General features: G+C 38.8%; 1 protein-coding gene across 1 annotated transcript; it reads left to right on the top strand.

Moving 5' to 3' along the window:
- The first annotated feature begins 112 nt into the window (after positions 1–112).
- rnf115b (ring finger protein 115b) lies at positions 113–16,386 on the top strand. The gene is made up of 9 exons (XM_082186047.1): positions 113–318; positions 7,731–7,789; positions 7,966–8,032; positions 8,184–8,416; positions 9,700–9,768; positions 10,047–10,119; positions 10,321–10,414; positions 11,752–11,867; positions 15,210–16,386. The coding sequence occupies exons 1-9, from the start codon at positions 241–243 to the stop codon at positions 15,339–15,341; spliced, it is 921 nt and encodes a 306-aa protein (XP_082042173.1). The 5' UTR covers positions 113–240; the 3' UTR covers positions 15,342–16,386.
- Positions 16,387–17,758: the final 1,372 nt, after the last annotated feature.

The raw sequence follows: 17,758 nt of genomic DNA, 5'->3' as shown, positions 1-17,758 counted from the left end.
ACTGTCTGGTTACCAACATTCTTTAAAAGATCTTATTTTGTGTGAAGAGAGAAACTCATACAGGTTTGAAACAACTTGAGGGTGAGTAAGTAATGACAAAGTTTTCCGTTTTGGGTGAACTATCCCTTTAAGGTTTACTATTCGGAAACTTGATTGGTCTGACGCGTCTCCTTGACAACCGACGCTCCTTTCCAAACGTGGCGCGTAACGTCATAGTTCTATAAGCTATATTGAGTAAAGATGGCGGAGGCTTCTGCTGCCCCACGACACCGGTTCTTCTGTCACTTCTGTAAAGGTGAAATCGACCCCAGACTACCGGTGAGTACACAGCAACACTTCATTAACTTGCGTTTATCTGCGTTTGGTGGTATGCTCACCCCATATTAGCCTCAACGCAAATGAAGTTTTCCTTCTTTCATTTATAACTTATAAGTTCTAACATACAGTACTGTATATATTTCTTATACATGCCGTGTTTGTATGAGTTCATGCGCATTAGTATAGAACTTTGGGAATGTCTTTCATGTTACCCTAACTGCGGACTAAACGTTATAAGGAATTTGTGATGAGTGCCATGGTTGCAAGGGATTCGGTATCCAAGTTTGGGAGTTAGCCTCTGATGCCAAATTTAGCACAGCCTCGATCGTCTGCAATCAAGCAGAAACACATGCAGTCAGTGCATTTATTGGCATGATGATGTGTGTAATATATCTTTTGGGTAAACAAGTGGAGACGCTATAAAATTACCCTGACATACATTCATACAAGGGTCAACTATATAAGGAAGATAGAATAAAACTGAAAAGTTCAACTGTGTTCTCAGGACAAAGGTATTTTTCATAAATATCAGATCGGGGCAAGTTGTCACACGTCTTTTAAAGGCACACTATGCAAGATTTGTACCTTAAAGGGATACTTAACCTCTGGAAAGATGAATGTATTTAAAATGGGTCATTTATGTAGAAGAAATATGAAATTATTTTTGAATTTATTTTTGAACTCCCAGAATGCACTTGCCTCGCTGCCCTAGGAGGCCACTCCCAAGCTGCGCCTACCGGTAAGAGAGCGCGCTGTCAAACAACAAGGCTAGGCTACTAGTGAGTCTCCATGACGAGTCTGCACAGGATTTCGAGATCGCCCAAAATGTCCGGGATTCGGCTTTTGCGTTCTACAGTCACCATTCATTATGTTTATTGTGGCGAGCAGGACGAGGCTGAGGGCCGCGGGAGAACGGCGCGCGGCCGGTGGCGTGATTATTGATGAGCCAGACTCGTATCTCTCACGGAGGAGCGGGAATTTTCTTAGCAATGTTAAAACGCACATCAACCGATCACTTGTTTAGCGTTCATGTAAACACTACATTCAGATTCACCAATCGGAATGAATTCAGTTCAATTGAAACAAATGGTGTGCATGTAAACAATGAATGGCTGCAGAAAGCAAAAGCCGAATCCCGGACATTTTGGACGATCTCGACGGCCGGACATGTCCGGTAAAAAGAGTATGGTAACCCCTACTACTCAGCTTTCTCCACAGAACAAGAGCCTGCTAGCTTAGCTTCCAAAAAAAGATGGTTGACACTATGTGTACATTCTGTGAGTGAGATCCCACCCTCTATGGGCGGGTTGAAAACATGCGGGACAGCCCCTCCTACTGGCTGTAGTCTTTAGCCTCTGGCCAAAAAATCCTCCGATGACGCAAAATGCAGGTTTGACAGGTGGCGCCCTGCCAAATCTCGCGAGAATCACGACTTGCTTTACGGCACGACGTCACATACATCAACAACATATGAAGCAGCCTCTATGGAAGACACTAGGCCCTGTCCCAAATGGCACACTTCATATGCACTTTCGGTCTTGTGGACTTACAATGGCTGCCGCTAGGGTGACCACCCATCCTGCTTTGCGTTGCACCGCATTTTCACTCCTTGTCCCGCACGTCGCATATTGAGAAAATGTCCCGCATTTTCATCAGTCTGTTGGTTTTTAATTATCATATTAAGAAAACGTGCATGCGTTCTTTTGACTTTTTAAGAAAGCATTTTATTTATTCTTTTTGCAGCGTAGTTTTTCACCTATATTTAACAGCGCTTCGTCAGAAGTACAAATACAACAGCCGGTTTTTAAATCCTAACCAATGGTTGAAAAGAAAGGAGTAAACACGGTCACTGGTAGGTTGTGACGGCTGTCAATCAAAATGTGGACCGCGATTCGTTCCATGTGTTCCCTGTCAGAAAACAAATGGATAATTCGGTAAATTAAAATTTTCATTTAAAGGAACCGTATGTAAGATTGTGGCCAAAACGGGTACTGCAATCACTTTCAAATTACTGTAGAGCGGTGTATCCCCTCCACCTCCCCCCTGACTCAAGGTTGCCAGTTAAGGCTGATTTATACTTCTGCGTCGGACCTACGGCGGAGTCTCTACGCTGTAGGCAACGCGTTGGTTTTCATTTATACTTCTGCGTCGTTGTCCGCGATGACGCGCAATTACACTTGCAGAGGGAGCATGTGAAACCCGAGGGAGCGGTCCCAGCAGACCAATCACAGCGCTTGCGTCCGCGTAGGGTTGACGCGTTATTACATTTTTGGAGAGGTGCACGTCAAGGTACGCCGAAAGGTACGCGCGCTACACACAGCCTACGACGTAGCTACGGCATAAGTTCGACGCAGAAGTATAAATTGGGCTTTAGGCTGCAGGTTCCAGCAGGAACGTAGGCTGCTACAAGGAGCTTCCAATGGCAAGTGATGAGTCCTACACAGTACGTTTTTTTTCGGACTTTGTCACAACGTATTTCGGATTCATAACGAGGTCTTTTAGGTTTCGTAACGATAGACATTTTTTATCCGACACGTTTGTAGCTGCAGCTGTGGTAACTAGAGCAGAGCTGGCAACCCGGATGCCGAAACACTACTGACTTCGTGATTAGTAGATAGGTGGAGGGTGGCGCATCAGGCCAAAACACAACATGACAACATCAACATCAGTTGAGGGCTGCAACTTCACTTTTAAATGACAATATCCTGGCCGGACTACTGTTGTCAGTGATATACGTATTTTAAATGAACATGATTTCTTAATGTCTAGTGACATATCAGGGCCATTTTATGATTCATTGAAATACATTTCTTACATACGGTTCCTTTAATAGAATTGATCAACTTGTTGCCTGCTGTGGTTGTTTTAATTCACATCCTTTCTAAAAAATATTAAAGTTTTTGGTTTTATATATTCTTAAAGCTGCAGTCCGTTAAAAATTATCCAAAAAAACACACACACAAAAAAAAACATAACCAGCCAGTGTTCAAAACTATCTGCTTACCTTAGCTCGATTCAAATCGGTTAGCTTTTAATAATGATTTTAATTCCAGTGGTACTGGTGGATTTCCGCGGGAAATTCAAGCATGTCTTTGCGTCATTACGTCACATCTGTACACATAAAGAAGGAGTCCCGTCTAGTAGGCTATATTGCGTGTGAGGATGTTCGACGTGTAGATTTATAGCCTTTTCTCACAGCACTCATAATTAAACTTATGGCGGATCCAGAGTATTTCAAACGACAATCACCAGTGACAACTGGAGATTCACCCGTTGTAAAACCCAAAAGACTTCGGACTTCGGAGTGGCTAGAGAAAAAAAGAGACTGCAACTGGGCCCATGCGAAAACAAGGATAAACATCAGCAGGGCTTTTGAAAGATGGCGTCAACTCCGTGTTTTAAAGGGGTTCAAAACGGACGCAGAGACGGCTTCTTCTTTTTTTTTGCTAGACAGGTAAGACATTTTAATAGTTTAATTACGTAACAATAGCGCACTTGTTCGCTTAATTTACTGCTACACAGTTACGGAGTTTCCTTTGTTGTGCCTTTCTCGTTTTGCTATTATGGTAAATATGAATTATTTTGTGCTAGCTATGAGAGGGAGCAATTCACCTCTACTCCAAGAAAATCAAACCCGCCTCCTCCGTTGTCAAGTATTGGATCTGAATCAGATCAGTAAAGTGAACATTTTCCTGTCGTAAGATGTTTATATTATGTTATATTATAACACGTTTTATGCATAACAGGGATTCCGTTCATACACTGTTTATTTCATAGCACTATGATTGTTATTTGTTTGTACTTATGATTTGCACGGTTTGACATGATATTATAAGCGATCGTTAGATTTAATCAGCGCGATTTACTGCAATGCTTTTTTTCCCCATTGGTCAGAACAAAAGTGGATGTTACTTACTTGTTCAGACGTCATTTTCCGTTGAAAATTCTAATATTGGTCATACTTCCAAAAAGTATATTTTGTGATTCTGAATGCCCGTAACCACACCAGCGCGGTGATTGATAGCCGCACACATCCGCAACATTGGATTCATCCGCGCTGGTTCATGCCGATGTACAACCAACGTAAAGTTGATAAGTCCGCAAATAACTGCAATTGCATATTTCGAACAGAGATGGCGACAAAGAGGAAAAGCTACGGACTGCAGCTTCAATATATAAGACTGTCAGTGGACTAATTTCATGTTGTTTTATATTTTATTTGTTCATTGTTTATTCTGTTGGATTTTAGTTGGACTTGGGCAGAACTGTTTCATAAATAGTGATCTGCATGATGCCGCTGCTTTTGGGCTCAGATGCTGAATTTAAATGACATGTAAAATGTTATGTTACACTGTGATGTGCATGTGATGGTGTTTTCTGGAAGGGACTAAAGAACAAATATCTTTTATCAGCTGAAAGGCAGAATACAAATGTTTTTATAAAGTTAGATAGACATTATATAACAGTTTCAGGTTATGTTTAGTGTTGGTAACATGTCCCACATTGTCCCACACAAACTTATAATCGTCCCACATTTGGTTTGTTTGATGGTGGTCACCCTAGCTGCCGCGTGCGCGTGTCCGTTAAGTCCGTGAGACTGTAGGGTGTCTCATTTGTCATTTTAGGCCTCAGAAGGGTGCTCGCAAGCGCCCCCTTTACGGTCAATATGCGCCCTCGATGCGCACTTTTGCCGAGCCCAGCAGACTTCTGCCGCATTCTATTATTGTCAACGAACCGACTCGGCCATCGGATATGACGTCACTTCCACACTTCAAGCGTTCTGGTATGTTTTGCGCGTCCGAGTCTGAGAAAAAACATGCAGGCAGTGATACGGACGCAGTAAGGTATTGCAGTAATACAAGTGGTATGAGTGATTAAAATCGTCATTTAAACAACCAAAGTGGTCCAAAAACAATGAAACAATGAAAACAATTCATACTTACAAGTCACACAGGGCACAGCCTTTTTGGATTCCGTATTGGAATTCTTGCTCGGTGTCCTCATGGTTGTCCGACTTCCGAGCTGTGAAATCCGAGGAAATGGGGCGCGTTGGTGCGTGTTGCTAGGCAACATCTGTCTTCCTAGTCAGATCTCCGACACGGATAAATAATAGAACGCACCATTCTTCCCGACAGTCAAAGTGGCATTAGGCTACGTCACAAAAGTGCGGACTCGTAGGAAGACCACGAGTGCTTAGGGTTCCATTTGGGACAGGGCCTAAAGCGCGGACGGAAGAGTCAAGGAAAAGAAAACGAGAAACTATTTACGACAGTAATGTTAAAAACAAGTACTCCACAGCGGTCACCTCTAGGGGTCGCTGTTTGACAAAAACGGAAACTGCATAGTGTGCCTTTAAAACAATACAGTATTTGTTGACCACAACACATGTTTGGTATTTCATTACAGATTTTTTTGTTTGTTTTTTTGTTCTGTTTTAGTTTTAACTTGCCTCATAGTCATTATTGTCAGCTATTGGGGTATGTTACACAAAAGGTAAATGTGTGTTCAATGAATTGTATTTTTTTTTTCATGGGCAAAAACAATGGGAATGTTCAATAGCTTTTTGTAGTCTATTCAGTAAAATAAACTAGAAAGTAAAGTTTGTCGGGACAAACGTTTATGTTTGCTTGACAAAGCCTTGATTGAAAGTTTTATAAACTTCCTAGCATGTGTCTAACATGTTTTAGGCTAGCTCATTGTTAACATTTTTTATTTAGTTGCTAGCATTATTTTGCATTTTGCTAACATTTCTAGAATGTTTTAACGTTTTTCTAACATGATTTAACTTGTTGCCAGCATGTTTTAACATTATTTTACAATTTGCTAACGTGATCCCATTCCTAACATGTTTTAGCCAAGCAGCAACCTTCCTGTCTCTCTCTTGAATCCAACACGGAAGTGACTTAAACTGCAATTCATCGACTGGCCGCTAGAGACAGGCTCCAAAAGAGAGTCAATCCCATAGACCCCCCATGTTAATGTGCCCAACTTTACAGCAGAATATTTTTTTTTACACCCTGGTTCAAAAAGTGTTTTTAGTCTATATAACTAATTTTCCCCTTCATGACACCTGAGGGGGTGCATTTTTTTTTATAACTCATCCGTTTAAATTATATTAAGCCTCTTAATTATATTAAGTTCTGCATAATTAAGGGTGTGGCCACTTGAGTGACAGTTGGATTGCCGCTGCTGTCACTACTGGCCGTTTGTCTGCTTTCTGTTAGCTGTCACTTCACCTCAGCTAATCCCGCCTCTTTGCCCGTTTTTGGTTATCCGGGAGTGACGCGCCGCCAACATGGTGATGGCCGGCTCCTCCCACTTTGTGGTTCAAAAATGCTCTTCAGAAACCTACGGGTGATACCACGGACACTACGTCCCTATTTATTTATTTTTTACAGTCTATGGTTTTAGCGCATTGCTAGAATGATTTAGCACATTGCTAGCATGATCCTAACATGTTTTAGGACTTTGCTAACATGTTTCTAAAATGTGTTTAGCACTTTTCTAACATGATTTTACATGTTGCTAACATAATTTTACATTTTGCTAGCATGATCTTAGCATGTTTTAACCCACTGCTAGGATGATTTAGCATGTTGCTAACATGATCCTAGCATTTTGCCAGCATCATCCTAGCATTGTTTTAGCATTTTAATAACATGTTTTTGCACATTGCTAGCATTTTTTAGTACGTTTCTAGCATGTTGCCAGCATGATTCTAGCATGTTTTAACATGTTGCTAGCCTGTTTTAGCATGTTTCTAGCATTAGTTTTTACATGTATTATTACACTTTCAAACATTTGATAACCCACACTTTGTATGCAAACCTCTATGAGACAGATTTACTAACAGTTTGCGCCAGCGCAAACACTCTTTTGGCGTTAAACTATTGTCAGGATTTATTAAAGACGTGCAGTGATAAATTAGCACTGAAAAGGCGTGGACACAGTTATGTTTAAATACACGGTGTAGGCAACACCAATTTTTGTCGTTGTTCTCTGTACTGACAGCACTCCAAATTTACAAAAAAAATGAGCTCAATGTTAAAATTGACCAGATGTTCTCCTTTAAGTGAATCCCACAACACAATTTACTAAGGATTGCGCTAGTCAGTTTACTGGTATTTGCACTATTATTTAACACCCACAAAAAGCATGTCTTAAACCAGACACTAATTTGCACTGCTCTTGGTAGATTGCATTGGGCATTATGGAAATGATCCGGCTGTGTTTGTGTTCTTTAATGTGCTCATTGTCAGTAAATCACCTGCAGAACTTTCCCCGTCCATCTGCGCTTTTATAGGATTGCACTTTCAAGCTAATTTGCCCTGTTTAGTAACCTAAAAGTCAACATCTGAATTCAGAAGCAATTTGTTTGGAACTGATGTACATTATAAATTACCTTTGAACAGGAATATGTTTGTCCCAAATGTGAATCTGGCTTCATTGAAGAGGTGTCAGAGAACTCCAGGTGAGTTTAACATTTATGTCACTATGTAAAAATAAAGATTGAATTGTTTTTCATTACTGTTATTGCATGTATCTCTGTTTATTATACTTACAATATCCTGTTTATGTCTAATAGGAATGATTTGTCTTTTAATTATGATGTTTGTCATGTTCAATGAGTAAAACATGTTTTATTAGTCTTCTTCAGAGTCTTGATGGCAGTGATGGGGCTGGCAGTGATGACATGGCCTCACAGTTTGCGGAGGTATAATACTATACAATTTTATAAATAAAATGTATATATATACCCTCCTTTGACTCAGAATGACTTTGCTGGTGCAGAGGAAATAATTCCTTAGGGGGGGTCAGTCATAGTTTTGTTTCTCTATGAGTCTTTTGTCTTTTCCTTTGATTAGCTGTGGCAGCTGCTCTTCATGGAACGTTCTGCGCTCCTATCCGACCCCGCGGTCACAGACGCGCCCCGCAGCCGCTCTGGGGTCGAGGCAGCAGTTGGTGATCCTGCCTCTGGGACTGCGGGACCTGTAGCTTTAGAGGAGTCTTTGTCAGACTGCACAGAGCCTGCGCTTCACCCTCAACAGAACAGCCAGGAGCGAAACTCTACACTGGATCAGGGACAGGCTGTGGAGGGGTGTGTAGAGACACTTGTTACAGCTGCTGTCTTCTAGGAGTTCTACAAGACGGAATATATAATGATCTGTATTTGGTCAAGTTTAGCACATTCATAATATATTTAGTATATCCATGTTTCTTTTACTTAGCTCTGGGATTTGACTTGACTAATCTACAGTATTCTTTACTAATTCAATTCAGCATGTTTTAACCTGCATATACAAAAACTATTTTAAATCAATCTAGTTTTTAGTACCTTGGCTATTTTTAACAGCTATTTGATGCAAAATGAATCTAAAATATTCCAGAATATTTTTTTTTATAATTCACCATTAGTCATTTACCTGGTCCAACAGATAGATCATGGTTTCAACATTAATAATTGGAAATTATTATAGGAAAGAATCAACTGTAACATATTTACACACTCGCACATATTTACACACACACACACACACACACACACACACACACACACACACACACACACACACACACACACACACACACACACACACACACACACACACACACACACACACACACACACACACACACACTCTCTCACTCATAAACTCTCTCTCTCTCTCTCTCTCTCTCTCTCTCTCTCTCTCTCTCTCTCTCTCTCTCAAGAGGAACTTAAATACACAGGCTAGTGATGAACATAATACAAACAGGTGTGATCGGTAATGAATGTCCATGGTAACATTGTGGCGGGAAAATAGAACAAAGGGAAACATGTGACTGAAGAGAAACAAACTAAAAGTCCTTGAAAACACAGATTGTGACAACAACATTGATTGTTTAGAAGCTAAGAAGCACCAAATCAGTATATTAGAATGATTTCTGAAGATGAAAATTCACCCATGCCATCACAGGAATAAATCACATTTTAGAATATATTAAAATAGAAAACAGTTATTTAAATTCTAATAATATTTAACAATATTACTGTAATTTTGATCAAACAAATGCAGCCATGAAAGACGTAAGAGAACACAAGACATTTATTTCAAAAACATAAAAGAGTATTAGTGTATAGAAAGTTCCATGATTTCCCCATGACACTTTTTCCCCATGACACAATTTCCATGACTTTTCTAGGCCAGAAAACATCATTTTTAAAACGTATATATATTTCCAAGTTTTCAATGGTGGCAAAATCTGATTAATAAGAATTTCTTAATTTATCTAGAACTCTACAAAGACTGGAATTTTTTTAAATTATTATGAAGACTGATATTCTGATATTACAAACGTGAACTCTTTCTTTTTAAATGCAACAAAACTTGTTTCTTTAAGGATTGTCCAGCAGTTCTTGGCTGGTCTGTTTTCCAATTCTGACAGTGCAGGTTCCCAACCCTCCTCATGGTATGTTTTTGTGGTTTACCGTGATTCTGTTAAGTGGAATATGTTCCTGAAATAACATTCCTGTAAATCAATCAAATTCATCAGATTTCAGGTGTGGCTGGGCTTAAACAATATTCTTATCAACCCATCATCACCTTTTGTTTGTTTGACAGGACTGTTGTTCCAGGACCAACAAAAGATATTCATGGTCCCCTTTGTCCTATAAATTCATTCATTACTATATGTGAAGACAATATCTACAGATCTATCCAATGTTTTATCAATAACCTGTTTCTCAGGTCTAGCATGCTACACTCTAACCCTGAAGATTATGCTTGGGGACAAGGAGGTTTAGATGTGGTCATCACACAGGTTAGTCACACCGTCATCTAATGATGTGACTCATCATGTCCTCAACCTTTTTGCACTTAGCCTCATTAGTCTTTGCAGTATTTTGCCTGTTGCCACTTAAATTTGTCCCCAAGCTAAAGTCGAGAAGACGTATTATTTTGTTTTACCAAAATTAAAGAAACATTAGAAATATCTTGTTTTTTTTTTTCTGTTCTCTTCCAGTTGCTTGGTCAGTCTGAAAATACCGGCCCCCCTCCTGCTGAGAAGGAGATGATCTCATCTCTCCCCACTGTTAGCATCTCCTCCGAACAGGCTGGTAAGTTCCCATAATCCTCTGAGTCACCATGCACACTTCATTTTAAGTGCTGTAGAGCAAAACAGGGCTGTTCACATACTTCTGGTCACCTCCAAGAAGCGTTTTTCTTGCTTTTCCTGGCAGTCTATTTTATTGAGTATGATACATTTAAGAGGGTGAACTGGAAAGTGTTAAAACAAGACGAATCTCTATGATTCTGACAGCAGTGCATTGTGTATTTGCCATATTCATGTCATATTCAAATGTTTCCAGAGACTCACATTTTTCCCCTCAAATTATTGATTTGCTGAGCTACAAATCACTTTGTTCATTCAGTCGCAATTTTTTTTTTAAAGCGTCGCAGATAATCGGTAACATTCTCAGAACCTTGGAACTTTCTGGCTAGGCTCTCTCAAAATTATAAGCAAACGCTCTTCCAGTAACATTAATAGAATGTTTGTTCTAAGTTATCTAGTCTTTAATAACATTCTCAAAATTATAGCACAAAAATGTTATTTAAACATTGTTCATCAAACTTTTTTCTGAAATGTTTTACTTTGTCTAACATGTTCAAAATATTGCTACTTGTTTCAGAATGTTCAGAGAACATTCAGAAATAACATTTTCATAACTTAATGGGAACATAAGTAACGGTTCTCATAATGTTTACATAATTATAAAATGGAATGTTCCCTTTACGTTTGAATAACCAAGAAAAAACATTTTTAAAACATAAAAAACAAACATTTTGAACATTCAGAAAGAACGTTTTCATAACTTAAAGTGCCCCTATTATGCTATTTTAAAGGTTCCTAATTTTGTTTTGGAGGTTTACAATAGAACAAGTACAAATAAACATATCTACAATAGGTTTACTTCTATCCAAGGTCAAAAAACACTTTAATTTTCTCATAGCATGACAGTGATGTCTTGAAGACATTGCACATCACCTAATTTCTCAAAGGTTCGTGCTGAAAACGGTTCATTTGAAGATTCAGTCTCTCTAAACCCCTTCTTACCACAAGCCTACTCTGCTCTGATTGGTCAGATGGCTCAGTCTCTCGTTATTGGTCTACCGCCTGACGACTCATTTAGTTTCAGAATTTATTCTTTATTTTAGGAGACAATACCTTTATTTGTCGTGCACTTTGATCTTTGAAACTTTGCAGACATTTTACATTTACAAACAGCTATATTTCACACTGCATGAAAGGTAATATTCGAAAAATCATAATGGGGCACTTTAATGGGAACGTACTGTACATATTTTTGCAAACTGGGATGCAGCACTTGACAATTGCTTTCTCCATTTTTCTTGTGTGTTCATCCATGCATATTTTTCCCCGTCTCTCTCACAGCATGCCGGCTGGAATGCCCTGTGTGTAGAGAGGAATACTCTGTAGGGGAATCTGTCCGACAGCTGCCCTGTCTGCACTACTTTCACAGCAACTGTATTGTGCCCTGGCTTCAACTGGTATGAGTCTCATAAAATGACCTTAGTGCTGGATCTTCTGTAATCAGACCCATGTTTACTAAACCGAAACATAAGCTTACTTTAGTGCTGCTTGCTTGTCGTAAATAGTGGTGGCCATGTGTAATCGTTGGTTATATTTGACTAACAAGCAAAAATGTTTGGAAGGACCTCTAGTGGTGGACATAGGAAAAACAACCTTACTCTAATGGACTAATAATCAAAGCCTGTAGATGTGGTCAGTCCTGACGTAGACCAACCCGAAGTCTAATTCACCCTCGGGAATTTCCACTGGGTTTTTTTTTATGTCAGTTTTCGAATTTATGAGCACAATAAACATTGTGGTTAACATTACTTGAAGAGACTTTCACATTTTTTCTTTACAACATTACACCAAGTCATACCACAAACATGAATTTTTGAGGTGGCAGGTTTGAAATGTGCTCAGACGTTAATGATATTTGAAAACTGTAGGTCATGGAATACCGAATGATGTGCTAAAATAACCTATGCTACCGTTTAAAAGTTTGGGGTTGATTTTGAGTCCCTAATGCTCACCAAGGCTACTTTTATTTGATAAAAAATTCTGTAAAACAGCACTATTGTGAAATATTATTACAATTTAAAATAAATGTTTTCTATTTTAATGTATTTTTATTTCTGTAATGACAAATCTGAATTTTCAGCATCATTACTCCAGTCTTCAGTGTCACATGATCCTTCAGAAATCATTCTAATATGCTGATTTGTTGCCCAAGAAACATTTCTTATTATTATGTTAAAAACAGTTGCTCTGCTTAATATTTTTTTCAGGATTCATTGAAATACAAGAAATACATAGTTCAGTCATGAAACTTCTGAGCAGCTGATTGGTTCTCATAAAGGGTCATAAAACCCTAAACCAAATTTTAACAGAGTTATGTGTGTTGAACATCATAGAAGTCAGTGTTACCATCCGTTAGTTTTGTTTGTAGGAGAAAGATGCAAATTTGAAACTTTTTTGCGGTATTTTTAACTTCCGGGTTTAAATTCGTCTGCTTGTTAGTGTCGCAGGATGTGGTGTTTTCTTGTACTATAGTAGATCGATGACTCATCTGTGTCTCTAAATTATTCATGTGCATTTATTTGTGCATTAAATTATAGCTGTCACAGGATATGTATGTATTTGTGTAATTTACGGTGAGCTCACAAAACCATATGTATGTTGTGTTGCGTGTAACGGTAAATTGCAGCGTGCATTTGATGCTTTTAATGAGAGCGTTGCTGTGTTGTCAGTCTCCCCTCTTCCACCTCCACTCAGCACTCAACCACGCCCACTTTTGTAGCATTTTTCAAAACAGTAGTGAGAACTGACTGCTTCTGAAACAGGGGGTTTCATGACCCTTTAAAGCTGACCGAGTCAGTGTACCGTGCCATGGGATTTTTTCTAGCCCTCCACATTCCCCAGCACCACCTGCCTAGATCTGTAAGGGCTTCTCCCTTCTTCCCTTTATAGCAGCTTGCATTCTATTCACTGTATTAATCTGCATGTTTCAGCATTAGCCTTTTCTCACGCAACAGCAACAGCGTAGCAGATCTAGCCCTCCAAGACTAAGAGGGTCGCACACCGGACGCGCAGCTCAGCGCCGCGCAGCGCCACGTCTTTTAAATTCGAACACATTATTCTCTATGAGAGTACACACACCGGCGGCGCCTTTCGGCGTCTGTCCGCGGCGCCCAGCAATGGCTCAGGACCGTGAGCGGCCGCACACTGGACGCGCAGCTCAGCGCCGCGCCGCGCCACGTCTAGGACAACTCTCACCTGAAAATCCGATAACATCAGCAATTTTTTGATTACTGTAAATAAATATAAAACTAAATGTATATTGCAGCACAGGGTGAAGTCCGTATATACATTAACTACGATTTGAGACACACACATGTAAATTTAATATAAAACTATGTAAATGGCGCTCTGTGGCGCGGCAGGATTTTGAACAAGGTCCTGAGCCGCCGCGGACAGACGCCGAAAGGAGCCGCCAGTGTGTGTACTCTCATAGAGAATAGTGTGTTCGAATTTAAAAGACGTGGCGCTGCGCGGTGCGCCGCCGAGCTGTGCGTCCGGTGTGCGACCCCCTTAAGCCTATTTACTTGGGCTGGGAGAAAAAAATCCATTCACCTAGCTATCGCGATTTTTCTAATTCAAATTCAATTGCTTTATTTTTGTAGTTGCTTTCGTATGAGGTTGACAGAAGTTGGCCGCTTTCGTTCCAACAGAGGATGAAATGTGTCGCTATCTATGAGTGTTGAGTGACGTAATATCCCAAGTGGACGAACGGAAGGACGTGAGACTGAAAGCACTGAAAAGCCCTCGCGCTACTCATATGCTGAGAGAGAGATAAGACAGTAGAGCTGCACGATTCATCTTTAAAAGACTGTGATCTCGATTCAAACACCCACGCGATCTTTCAATTCGTCTGTCTATTAAACTTTGACAAAATCATATCGCAACATTCAAAGCTGTGTTGGCGCTGCCGCTGCCGCTGACCCGGAGAGAGTTGTCATGAAACAGCTTCACAAACAGTCTTTTCAACCTCATAGTATCATTATTTCTGTGATGCAATAGTTAAAATTATCATAGAAGAACTTGGATAAAAGTTTAAAGTTCAAACATGAACACTGATGTCTACGATAACGATCAAAATCAGCTTTTGATAGAAACTTGGTGCTTAAAATAATGCATTTATCATTACATTGTTTCGCCATTAAGTGCCGACAAGCGACTGTTAAAATTTGTATCTGTTATTGAATCATTTATTCAAGGGAATGTAGTATTGTATGATGCTTCTGAAATAAAAGTAAGAAAGATGTGATGATTTGTTTTTGTAAATATGACTCATCATGTGCAGTCTGTATAAGTGTATGATTTAACTTTTCCCAATGGTCTAGTGTTAAAAAAAAGGCAATATATTGCAATATCGAATCGCAATACTTGTAGAATCGCAATTCTTAAAAAAATTGCAATACATATCGTATCGGCACCCAAGTATCGTGATAGTATCGAATCGGGAGATAGGTGTATCGTCCCAGCCCTACTATTCACATTCCATTCTTATCAATAAATGCTGTTAAACTATATTCCTAGAGTTGTTATGATTGAACTGCATTACATTTTTGAGATTTTTTTAGTAACATTGTCTTTAGAGTAATTTTTTATCAATTTAATGTGTCCTTGCTGAATAATAATTTTCTCACAAAAAAAAAATCATAGTGACCCCAATCTTTTTGAACGATAGCTTATGAAAAAAATTTAACGAAAAAGAAATGACTCTTCTGTCCTCATTTTGTGCTGTTTTGTGTTAATAGCACGACACCTGCCCTGTCTGCCGGAAAAGTCTGGATGGTGAAGACTGGGGTTTCCAGCCACAGACAGGACCTCCTGAGGCAATCCCTTCACCAACGAATGTAGAGGAATGTAGCACCTTTGAGACCATTTAGCCTCCTTTTCCTTCCTTGATTAGTTTGATCAATCCAGGACAAAGAGAAGCACCATAGCTATGTGCACCAGTGCTTCTTGGAGCCCCTGAAAAGACCTTCCAGTCAAGTGCCTTCTATTTCGAGAGACATTTTAATCAGACAACCCTTTTTAAAACAATATCTGTTTGATAAGCATCTATATCTGTTAATTTTGTTTGTATAATGTTTGTGAACTAAAATCCCACCAAGGATGTTTACAGTCCAACCTGAGCAAACGCATTTCAACTCTGACTTCAGTTTTGATAATTCCAGGTTGGAATAAACACGGTCTCTTCGGTGGGCCCGCAGTACTGGAGCTCACAACCGCTGAGATAGATGATACAGATGTCTCAGGGGATACGGTTCAAGTTGCATATGCATATTTAATGGCATGGCACACTTTTACCCTATAGCTTCTTCAGAGCTCTCGTTTCAATAACTCACAAAGAAGTCAGCGCACAGTTCACTTTCCCTTACCTGTCAATGGATGACATCTGCTTCACGCATGCCTTCGCTCTTTTGAAGGTATCATAGAAACACAAAGATTTAGATACATGCTGAAGTTTTGCACTGTCAAACGTTTTGTCTGCTCTACGTGTTTTTGGTTCATAGTTTACACTTCTGTTTTGTGGTTGTTGTTGATTTACATTGCTACATATAGTTTTTTTTGTGTGTGAAGGTTTTGGGGTTTTTGTAGATAGATGTAAAAAAAAAAGAAAGAAAAGTACTTAGTAGATGATATCTTGAAGCTGTTTGATGTTCCTCTGGGTGCTTTTGTCCTCATTCTCAGGGTTCCTTGACTTTCTGCTCCATATTTTGATATTGAGACACAGTCCCATTTATAAGAATGTTCACTTCACAATATGGCCTTTGCATATTTTGAATGTCATTCAATCTCAATGTGAACGTGAAATGTTTACAAGAAAAATTATGTTGCAATAAATAACTAGAAAAAGGCACATAACTTTTATAAGCCAACCTATTACATATTGCACTCAAAGCAAATAAATAAAATAATTTATTACAACGAGTTTTGTGTGTTTTAGACAGTGTATGAACTATATGGGGTTTTCAACTGTTGATAGACTTCAGGGTGGTTGATGGCTGATATATTATAAATAATTCATCCTAATGACGGAAAAACAATGTGTTAACATTTCTTAATAATCTCAAATATTTAAGCCTATTATCGGATTGAAGACTCATTATAGAATTATGATTAATAAACCAATCATAATTCCATAATTTAATCATAATAGAGTTTTGTAGTGTTTAGTTTTACATACACCTTTCAAAGGTTTGGGGTCAGTATGATTTTTTTTCATACTTTTTTCCAGCAAGGATGCATTCAATTGATTGAAAGTGACAGTGAAGACATTTATAATGTTATAAAATATTTTTATTTCAAATAAATGCTGTTCTTTTGATCATTCTATGAATCAATACTGGAAAAAAAATTATCACGGTTTCCACAATAATATAAAATAAAGAGTTTTCAACATTGATAATAATAAGAAATATTTATTGAGCAGCAAATCAGCATATTAAGAATGACTTCTGAAGGATCATGTGACACTGAAGACTGGAGTAATGATGCTGAAAATTCAGCTTTGCCATCACAGGAAAAACATTTTAAATTGTAATAGTATTTCACAACATTACTGTTTTTACTGTATTTTTTTTTTATCAAATAAATGCAGCCTTGGTGAGCATAAGAGACTTGTTTCAAAAACACCAGAAATCCTACGACCCCATGGTGAACAGTAGTGTGTTTGCATGCTTTGAGAGGCAGATATGCTTTTCAAAATTGATCTGTCATTTAGATTTTGAAAGCTTCTGAACGTAGCTTCCTAATTAATTTGTTATTAATATTTGACACGTCCTCATGCCATGCACTCAGTCAGATTAATTATTAATAATATAATTTTGATTTCCATTTGTTTTACCAAGGCCATTTCTGCATGATTGGTAGAGGTAAATGAGACACGTGACTATTCATATTTCTTCATGGAGCAATGTCCCTACAATGATAATCCCTTGACATTATAGACACTCAGGACTTGTTTAAATGCAGAATTGACCAGTAACTTAGATCAATGTAAAAAAAAAAAAAACATGTTTTGCGCAACTGTATATTTCACCATCCGCCTCCTCCAAGCTTGTTTCAAAAGTTCAAAGGGAGTTTGTGTGGATGGAGTAAAAGGTCAAATAAAAAAGCAGGTTTCAGTGGTCATATTGTTGCTCTAATTATTGCAAATTATGCCCACTTATGCTGTTACCGAACACCCCACAACTAATACCCACGAAAGTCTCAATATTTATCTGTGGTTAAACACTGACATGACACAACAGGATCCAGAAATGGCTATAATTGATGCCCTTTTCGCAATAGGTGTTGG

The sequence above is a fragment of the Leuciscus leuciscus genome, assembly GCF_965113295.1.
Source record: "Leuciscus leuciscus genome assembly, chromosome: 12".
In the NCBI taxonomy this organism is placed as follows: Eukaryota; Metazoa; Chordata; class Actinopteri; order Cypriniformes; family Leuciscidae; genus Leuciscus; species Leuciscus leuciscus.
This window is presented reverse-complemented; position numbering and strand designations above follow the sequence as displayed.

Excerpts from the sequence above, each read along its gene's own strand:
- rnf115b (XM_082186047.1), top strand. The coding sequence starts at position 241 with ATGGCGGAGGCTTCTGCTGCCCCACGACACCGGTTCTTCTGTCACTTC. Across the intron at positions 8,033-8,183 it reads TGGCCTCACAGTTTGCGGAG|CTGTGGCAGCTGCTCTTCAT; the intron begins GTATAATACTAT and ends TCCTTTGATTAG. Across the intron at positions 10,120-10,320 it reads TAGATGTGGTCATCACACAG|TTGCTTGGTCAGTCTGAAAA; the intron begins GTTAGTCACACC and ends GTTCTCTTCCAG.